The sequence below is a fragment of the Eimeria acervulina genome, genomic scaffold (genome assembly GCF_000499425.1).
Source record: "Eimeria acervulina Houghton genomic scaffold, Eah_scaff1124, whole genome shotgun sequence".
In the NCBI taxonomy this organism is placed as follows: domain Eukaryota; phylum Apicomplexa; class Conoidasida; order Eucoccidiorida; family Eimeriidae; genus Eimeria; species Eimeria acervulina.
The window spans coordinates 1-10,230 of record NW_013549410.1 but is presented as its reverse complement, the minus strand read 5'-3'; the positions used below and the strand labels follow the sequence as shown (position 1 = coordinate 10,230).

General features: G+C 43.6%; 1 protein-coding gene across 1 annotated transcript; it reads right to left on the bottom strand.

Moving 5' to 3' along the window:
• Positions 1-6,496: 6,496 nt before the first annotated feature.
• EAH_00055840 (hypothetical protein) lies at positions 6,497-6,847 on the bottom strand (the record flags this gene model as incomplete). The annotated part of the gene is made up of 1 exon (XM_013393844.1): positions 6,497-6,847. One exon carries the CDS (start codon positions 6,845-6,847, stop codon positions 6,497-6,499), a length of 351 nt encoding a protein of 116 aa, XP_013249298.1.
• Between the last annotated feature and the right edge of the window lie 3,383 nt (positions 6,848-10,230).

Genomic DNA, 10,230 nt, shown 5'->3' with positions numbered 1-10,230 from the left:
CTGTCTCCTACCTGTCTCTCTGTCTCTGTCTATCTGTCTCTTACTCTCTGTCTCTGTCTCTTTCTGTCTGTCTCCTACCTGTCTCTCTGTCTCTGTCTATCTGTCTCTTACTCTCTGTCTCTGTCTCAAGGAGACACAGGGAGACAAAGAAAAGACAAAAGGAGACAAATAAAAGACAAAAGGAGACAATTAAAAGACAAAAGAAGACAAAGAGAGACAGATAAAAGAAGACAAAAGGAGACAGAGGGACATCTAAAAGACAAAAGGAGACAAAGAAAGATAGATAAAAGGAGACAGAGAGAGACAGAGATAAGAAAAGACAAGCATAAAATAAACACAGCAGCAAAGACAAGGAGACAGATTAAATGATGCAGTGATGAAGACAGACATAAAGAGACAACCAAACAAACACAAACACTGAAAGGAGACAGACAGCGGAGACAGCCACACGCAAGCGAGACAGGAGAGCATACACACAAAACCTAAGAGATGCCCCAGATAACTTAAACCCTAAACCCTAAACCCTAAACCCTAAACCCTAAACCCTCAGACATCAGCGAAGAAAAACCCTCATAGGTAGAGACCACTAGGAAGCCCTAAGCCCTGAACAGGAAGCAACTAACGAACTAGCTAACTACAGTTGCACAGGGTAATTCTAGGGTATAGGGTTTAGGGTTTAGGGTTTAGGGTTTAGATTAGATTGGGGCTAGGCAAAGGATATAACAAGTGCCAGTGTGTGGAGTTAGGGTTTAGGGTTTAAGGCTCAGGGTTGTTGTTGAATTCAAAGTTTAGGAAGTATACTCAGGCTCTAAAACCTACATTTTCACCATCTAGGGTTTAGGGTTTAGGGTTTCGGGTTTAGGGTTTGGGTGTTGGTCCTCTGGGTGTCGTCAGCGGTCTACAGGCGGCACAAGGGAATGATAAGAGAAAGGGTTAGAGAGGCTTAGCATCATATTAAACAAATATTTATTAAAAGCTAGCGTTTAGGGTTTAAAGATTAGGGTTTAGGGTTTAGGGTTTAGGGTTTTAAGCGGCCGATCACACTTGGGCCCCCCGCCTCGTCCGGGGCTTCGCGAGCAGCAGTAGCAGCAGCAGCTGCAACAGCAGCAGCAGCAGCAACAGCAACAGCAGCAGCAACAGCAACACCAGCAAGAAATTCCCTCAATAACGCATTTTAAAGGGTTCAAAGCAACACTGAGCAGCGAAGGAAGGCCCGAGACCTAAACCCTAAACCCTAAACCCTAAACCCTAAACCCTAGCCTCAGGGTGTCGTCTCAGAGTGAGTTTGTGGTTATTTCTGCTTCTGCAGCAGCGACTGCTGCTGCTTTCGCTGTGGTTTTGAGCAGCTGGCCGTTGTCTCTGCAGCAGCAGCAGGAATAGCAGCAGCAGCAGCAGCAGCAGCACGAGCAGCAGCACGTGCAGCAGGGAGAGGAGCAGCAGAAACAGCAACAGAAACGGAGGCCGCAACAGCAACAGCAGCAGCAAGCAGCAGAGGCTGCTGCTGCTGCTGTTCGTCCACTGTCCTATGCAGCAGCAGCAGCAGCAGCAGCAGCAGCAGCAGCTGGCGTCGGCATTGATGGAGCAGCAGCTCCTGCGCCTATCTGCAGCAGAGAAAGGCACGAACAGCAGCTGCTGCAGCAACAAGCAGCAGCAGCAAGACGAATTGCACTGGCTTTAGCAGCAGTGATAGCAGCAGCAGCAGCAGCAGCAGCAATTGTGGAGGGCTGGCATCCTAACTGGATCCACTGCAGCAACAACAGCAGCAGCAGCAGCAACAGCATCAGCAGCAGGGGTGTTTGCTGCAGCAGGGGGAGATTTGTTTGTGGCTGTGGGCGGAGTAATATCGGCTGCTCCAACACAAAGGAAACCAGAAGAGCAGCAGCAGCAGCGAAGCAATAGCAGCAGCAGCAGCTGCTGCTGCTGCTGCATCAGTGAGAGCACCTTCCTGAGCAGCAGAACCAACAGCATCTGCAGCAGCAGGAGCAGCAGCATCCATTCCAACATCATTCTGCACAGCAGCATTCTTAGCTGCAACAGCAACAGCAGCAGCAACAGCAGCAGCAGCAACAGCAGCAGCAGCAACAACAGCAGCAGAAACAACAACAGCAGCAGAAACAACAACAGCAGCAGAAACAACAACAGCAGCAGAAACAACAGAAACAACAGCAGCAACAACAACAGCAGCAGAAACAACAACAGCAGCAGAAACAACAACAGCAGCAGAAACAACAGAAACAACAGCAGCAACAACAGCAACAGCAGCAATAGCAACAGCAGCAGCAGCAGCAGCAGCAGCAGCAGCAATGGGTAGGGATTTATTGGGGGACAGTCAGCAGGTGCAGCAGGCGATAACTTGGAACCAGTTTTCTTTGCTGTGCATATTGCTGCTGTTCTTGCTGCAGCAAGTAGGTTTATTTTATTACATAGCTTTATACTCCTACTCGTGGCTGTTCTTATGTGCAGTAGATGCTTTGCTGCTGCTGCTGCTGCTGCAGAGCCGCAGCAGCGACTATGCAGCAACAGAAGGAGGTACATGCTGGGTTGTATATAGCTGGGCGTTATCAATAAAATATTTATTATTTTTCTTCGGTGTTTACTCGGGAGGAGAGCAGCAGCAGGGTTTGCTGCTGAGCGGCCCCACAGGAGGAGTATTAGAAGTAGAACTATTGTTCTCATTATCTGCTGCAGTGTATGCACTGCTGGTGTTTAGAGCAGCAGGAGTGCTGTTTGGGGGGCTTAGCAGTTTTAGTTTAGAGTCTCTGCTGCATACAGATGCAGCAACGCATGTTGTTATAGATCTGCTTGACGCAGCAGCAGCATTCTATGCTTTCGGTTTGCTGCCGCAGCAAGTGCTGCAGCAAAACCCTTGGCTGCGAGCTCTAGCAGGTGTACTTGTACCTGTGTCTGTATTTCTACACGGTTATTCATTTCCTTCTGTAGGCGGTGCAGGAGGGGGTAGTGCAGGAGCAGCAGCAGCAGCAGCAGCTGCTGCTGCTGCTGCTGCTGCTGCTGCTGCTCCTGCTACTGCTGCCAGAAGAGGTGTACATAGCTCTGCAGCAGATGTACACACTATGAGAAAGCATGCAGCTATCGTTGGGGTCTTCTTCGTAGACTTACCTCTGCTTTCTCTTCGTCTCTTCATGTGGGCGTACTATCCTTCTTATACAGGTATATATAATTTCAGAGACTTTAAAACTCTCTCTTGCTGTCTCCCCAGCTGTCTCTGTCTCTTGCTCTGTCTCCGCAGCTGTCTCCTTTGTCTCTTTCTCTCTCTTGCTTTCTGTCTTTATGTCTGTATGTCTTTCTTTGTCTCTTGCTCTCTCTTGCTTTCTGTCTTTCTGTCTTCATGTCTTTCTGTCTCTCTTTTTAGGGTTTAGGGTTCTAGGATTGAGGGGTTTGTGGTTTAGGGTTTAGGGTTTAGGGTTTAGGGTTTAGGGTCTGTGTCTATGTCTCTGTCTCTTTATTTGTGTGTCTCCTTGTCTCTGTCTCTCTCCCTGTCTCTGTTTTTTATTTATAGACTCTATATCTTTTTCTCTCTTTCTCTCTACTTCTCTTTTTTATTTTACGTTGTCTCCTAACCCCTCTACAATATTATGTATATACATATATATATATATATTTATATATATATTTATATATATATTTATATATATATTTATATATATATTTATATATATATTTATTGTGTTTGTTTGTTTATCTTTATTGAATATCTTTTTTCAGGTTTTTCTCCTTTTATGTTTAAAAACATTTGTTTTATTCCTATTCAACTAGCAAGACTACGTCAGTGTGCAACAGCAGAAAGAGTAGCTGCTGCTATAAGTGATAAGGGGGCCCCCCTTAGCACAGGGGCCCCCACCTCTGGGGGGCCCCCCAGTGGGGGGGCCCCCCTATCTGGGGCCCCCACCTCTGGGGGGCCCCCAAGAGTTAAGGGGGGCCCCACAGGGGCCCCTACTAATGTTGAGGGGCCCATCCTATTAGGAGACCCTAATCTTCCTCGTAATGCTGCTGCTGTTGCTGCACTTGAGGAGATAGCAGCAAAAGAAGGGTTGTCTCTGTTTGTGTCTAGCCCTGTACAAAACAAGAAAAAACACTTTCACTGGATAGGCTGGCGTAATAATGAAGAATTTAATAAGAGACATAATAGGGGGGCCCCCAGGGGGCCCCCCTATCGTCCTATTGATCTACAAATGCAAGAGCCTGAAGCAACAGCACTTGAGAGCGACAGCAACAACAACAGCAGCTATCCTAAGCAGCAGCAGCAGCAGCAGCAGCAGCAGAAGCTGGGGAGCAATGCAGAAGGCGAAGCTAAAGGGCTTTCTTTATCGAAGAGACAACACAATAAAAATGCAGAGACTGTACAAAGCCCTGATGAGAGCCTCTGGGACTATGATATGAGGTGTGTCTTTCTGTCTCTCTTTGTCTCTCTTTGTCTCTCTTTATTTGTCTCTCTTTATTTGTCTCTCTTTGTCTCTCTTTGTCTCTCTTTGTCTGTCTCTGTCTCTCTTTGTTTGTCTCCTCACTCCTTCATATAATTCCTGCAATTGCTGCCTCTTCTAGTGCTGGTGCTACTGCTGCTTCTGCTGCTGCTGTTGCTGCTACTGCTGCTGCTGCTGTTCCTCCTACTGCTGCTTCATTTGCCTCTGCTGCATTTGTCTCTGCTACTGCTGCATTTTCTGCTGCTGCTGCATTTGCTGCTGCTGCTGCATTTGCTGCTGCACTTGCTGCATTTGCTGCTGCATTTGCTGCATTTGCTGCTGCAGTTTATCTCGTATGGTGGCTGTCTGCGAGGGGGCTAGTGCAGCAGCACGTCGTTTGCCTGTCTCTGGTTTTGCTGCTAGACGAATACTGCAGCGGCTGCTGTATGCGTTTAGGGTGAGCAGCAGCAGCAAATAATTTATTAAACAGCATAAGTACTAATTAATGCATCAGTATATTTTATTTTATTTTACTTCAAGGGGGACACAGAAAGAAATAAATGAGCTAAATAAATAAATAATAAATAAATACAAAATATAAATATAAATATAAAATATATAAACATAATTATATATATGCATACATGTATATATATTATGCATTAATATACAAAGAAGAAATATAGACAAATAGGATATCAAAGATAAAATAAATTGAAGACAGCGACAAATTAAATTGCATGCGCTTGTCTCTAGTGCAGCCATGTGAGAGGCTGAGGTGTATCTGCAGCAGCAGCATCAGCAGCAGAACCAGCAGCAGAAGCAGCAGCAACAGCATCCACAGCAGCAAAAAGAAGCCACAGCACCATCATCATCAGCAGCAGCAGCAGCACTATCAGCAGCAGCAGCAGCATGATCTGCAGCAGCACCCACAGCAGCAGCATCCACAGCATCAGCAGCATCAGCAGGATTAGCAGGATCAGCAGCATCAGCAGGATCAGCAGCAGCAGGAGCAGCAGGAGAATGCTATGTTCTTGTGGTGTATGTGCAGCAACTAGGCTCTCGTCACGGAGCAGCAATGCTGCTGGATAGAGGTTTTTCTTTGTCTTTCAGCGCGAGCACTAAACTCAGTCTGCCTTTTATGCTTTTTCTTACTTCTCAACTTGCCCTCGTAGCCACTGTATTCTATTTCTATCAGGTAATATATATATATATATTTATATATTTATATATTTATATGTTTATATATCTGTATGTATTTGGATGCATGGATGCATGCATGCGAAGAGAAGAAGGAAGATAAGGAGTTTATTTGCTGTCTTTTAAATAAAATAAAGATTTGGTGCAGTAAGACAAACAACCTGCTTGCAGATATGTATCAGTGTTTATTTATTTACTTATTTATTTATTTATTTTTATTTTATTTATTTATTTGTTTGTTTATTTGTTTATTTGTTGAATCCTTGGTATGCACTTCTTGTTGTTTTTGTATTTGTTTGTTTGTCTTTAATTCTTTATTTATTTATTTATTTATTTATTTATTTATTTATTTATTTATTTATTTATTTCGTTTATTATTAATAACTTGGCTAAATAAACAAACGAATAAATAAATAAAATGAACAAACAAACAAAGCAAATAACTAAATAAACAATCAAATAAACAAATAAACAAATATAAACAAATAAACAAATAAATAAATAACTAAATAAACAATCAAACAAACAAACAAGCAAACAAACAAACAAATGAATAAATAAATAAATAAATAAATAAATAAATTATTAATTTGTTTATTTGTTTGTTTGTTTGCTGCAGCACTTTGAAGACTTCCCAGTTGGTGTATTTTCTCTGAAGTTGTTGCGCGAAGAGAATTTGTCTTGGTCTTCATGCGAGATAGAGACACGTGTAGCATTTGTTTTGATAGGGTCATTTATGTTTATTTGTTTTTGTTTGTTTGTATTTGCTGCTCCTCTGCTGGACTGTATATACACCTGCTTATTTGCGGGTCTTCGACTCTTTTCTTTCTATGCTGCACTTCTCGCCTTCAGAGATTTTGGGGTTTTCTCTGACTTTCTTAAGTTGGCCTCTTCAGGTGTATTTCCGCTAATCGGTAAATACTCACTCTTCCTATTTGCTCTTGAACCTGTAAGCTCTTCTCCTCCTCCTCCTCTTGCTGTTGCTGTTGCTGCTGCTGCTGGTCATGCTGCTGCCGCTGGTCATGCTGCTGCTGCTGGTCATGTTGCTGCTGCTGCTGGTCATGCTGCTGCTGCTGGTCATGCTGCTGCTGCTGGTCATGCTGCTGCTGCTGGTCATGCTGCTGTTGGTGATGCTGCTGCTGCTGGTGATGCAGCAGCAGTGAGCTGATGTTCATGTTGGTGCTGATGCTGCTGTTGATGCTGTTGGTCATGCTGCTGCTGATGCTCATGTTGGTGCTGATGCTGCTGCTGATACTCATGTTGCTGCTGATATATATATATGTATATGTGCATGCATGCAGCTGCTGAGTTTATTAGTGTCTCTCTATCCTTTTATTTCGGTGTTGCTGGGGCGCACTTCTATTACTTATTTCGTCCCCCCCATCCAAACAAACCCAAAAAACTTCGGCCCCCACGGCTCAGCCCACAGACAGTCCGAGTTCGACTTCCCCCGTAAGTGCTGCTGCTCCTGCTCCTGCTGCTGCTGCTGCTGCTGCTGCTGCTGCTGTGGTTGGTGCTGCTGCTGTGGTTAGTGCTGCTGCTGTGGTTAGTGCTGCTGCTGTGGTTAGTGCTGCTGCTGTTGGTTGCTGCTGCTGCTCGCGTTGCTGTTCCTGCTGCTACGATTATTCGTGCTGCTGCTGCTGCTGCTGCTGCTGCAAGTGTTTGCACTGTTAATGCTCCGAACTAATTCCTGCTGTTGCACCAACAACAGCAGAAACAGCAGGAACAACAGCAGCAACAGCAACAGCAACAGCAACAGCAGCAGCAGCAGCAGCAGGAGAAAGTACGTGTGATGTTTGATATAGAGTTAGGGGAGCTGCCTCGCGGAGATGAGTCGGAGACAGTCTCTACAGCAACTTTGATGCTGTTTACTGCATGCCGTTCTATGCTCGCTCCGCTGTCTCTTCATCAACTCCTCATCGGCCCCAATCTTATTAAAGCTGTCAGGTCCCTCCTACTATACACACTCGCCTCCTGCTGCTGCTGCTGTTGCTGCTGCTGCTGCCGGTGCTGCTGCTGCTTTTGCTGTTGCTGCTGCTGGTGTTGCTGCTGCCGGTGCCGCTGGTGTTGCTGCTGTTGCTGCTGCTGGTGTTGCTGCTGTTGCTGCTGCTGGTGTTGCTGCTCTTGCTACTGCTGCTTGTGCTGCTTTTGCTGCTGGTGCTGTTGCTGCTCCTTTCCTCCTGTTCCTGCTGCTATTGCTGGTGTGTTGCTGCTGCTTCTCTTGGTGCTGTTGCTACTGCTGCTTTTGCTGCTGCTGCTGCTGAACGTCCTTCAGCTTTTGCTGCTCTTAGTGATGCCTTTCTGGTTGTGTATGCGCTATTGTAGGGTTTTTTCTTCTGCTGCTGTTGCTGCTTCTGCTGTTTTTGCTGTTGCTACTGCTTATGCTGCTGCTGCTGCTGCTGCTTCCTTTGCTGCTTTTGCTGCTGCTGCTCTGCTGCAGGATGAACGACGGTTTGCTGCGAGCACACTGGCGTTCAGTGTTAGTGTGTCTGTTGATTAGAGTTTGGTGCTGCTGTCTCTTCTTCTCTTACCCCGGCTCTGTGCTGCACCCCCCAACCTTCACAGCCGTACGCAAGCTGTCTCCTTTTGTCTCCTTGTCTGTCTCTTCATCTCTTTGTCTCTGTCTCTGTCTCTGTCTCTGTCTCTTCATCTCTTTGTCTCTTCATCTCTCTGTCTCTGTCTCTGTCTTTAAAGGAGACATTTGGCTTCTCCTGCTCTGTCTTTCTGTCAGTCTCTCTGTGTCTGTCTCTCTGTCTACGTCGCTTTGCTGCTGCTTTTGCTGCTGCTGCTGCATTTGCTTCTACGTTTTCTGCTGCCTTTTCTGCTGCATTTACTGCTGCATTTGCTGCTGCATTTGCTGCTGCATTTGCTGCATTGGCTACATTTGCTGCTGCATTTGCTGCTGCATTTGCTGCTGCATTTGCTGCTGCATTCGCTACACTTGCTGCTTTTGCTGCTGCATTTGCTGCTGCATTTGCTGCTGCGTTTGTGCAGGGTAGAGAGCGCATGCTGGGTGTGCCCTGGTACGGCGTCTGCTCTCTGTGTACATTTATTTTTTGTTTAGAGTTGCTTCTGTCTCTTCTTTATTTAATTATTTCACAAGTTATTCGGCTACTAACCATCAAACAAATCGAAGATAAAGCACTCTTCAGAGACCTCGCAGCCATTGCCTTCAAACTTAAAGGTAATATAAACACTCACCGATATAGCTGGCTAGCTAGCTAGCTAGCTAGCTAGTTGGCTAGCTAGCTAGCTAGCTAGCTAGTTGGCTAGCTAGCTAGCTGGGTAGATAGCAGGGTAACTAGCTGGGTAGCTAGCTGCGTAGCCTCCTGTGTAGGTAGCTAGCTAGCTGTTTGCGTGGCTAGCTAGCTAGACGGCTAGCTAGCTACGCAGATAAAGATACTCACAGACTGGGAAAGGGGACACGGAGAGTCAGCTCCTCAGCTACTTGGCTAGCTAGCTAACTAGCTAGCTAGCTATCTAGCTAGATACCTACCTAGCTAGCTAGTGAAAGTGATGATTGCTGTCTTTACCGTTCGAAGCTCTTCTCCAACGCATCTCCTCTATATATTTGCTGCTTGTGCTGCTGTTGCTGCTGCCTCTCTGCTGCCGCTGCTACTGCTGCTGCTGCTTCTGGTGCTGCTTCTGCTGCTGCTGCTGTTGCCGTTGCTTCAGAGGAGCGTCTGCGCGCTTCACTAGGGCTGAGCAGCAGCGGTGGTCCCGAGACGCAGCAGCAGCTGGAAGCAGCAGTAGAGACAGTTGTCAGCAGATACAGCCAACACTGCTTCTTCACTTCGCCTGGGGGTCTTCTTCCTCCTTTCTTTTAGTCTTCTCTTTGCTATTCTATTTAATATATATATATATATTATATTATATAATATATATATATATTATAGTCTAATATATTATATTAATAAATTACAGTGAATTGTATCAAATATAATATCGCGTCATTATTATATATATTATATATTATATATATTGTATATTATATATTATATAATATTTATTATATATTATATATTATATATTATATACATTATATTATATATTATATATTACATATTATATATTCTACATTATTTATTATATATATTTACATCATATATTATGCATCTTATCTATTACATATTATATATTATATATTAATACAGTATATATTAAATATAATATATATTATATACAATACATTATATTACAGTATTATATATTATAATATTTACATATTATATATTATATATTAATACAGTATTATATATTATATATAATATATATAATATACACCACAATATATTATAATATTTATATATATATATATTATATTATATTATAATATACCGGCGAAGAAAAAGACAACGATATTTTCTTTTAATTGCATTTGAATAAATTTTGTGCATTTGTTCTGCTGTCTTCGTGCATTTTATATTTTGCTTTTTTGTTCTTCTTTTAACTCCAATACTCTTTCTTCTTTTACTCTCTCTAACAAGTGTACTGCTTTATATATATATATATATATATATATTACTCTCTCTAACAAGTGTACTGCTTTATATATATATATATATATATATTTCTACAAATATATATATATATATATATATGTATATATTCA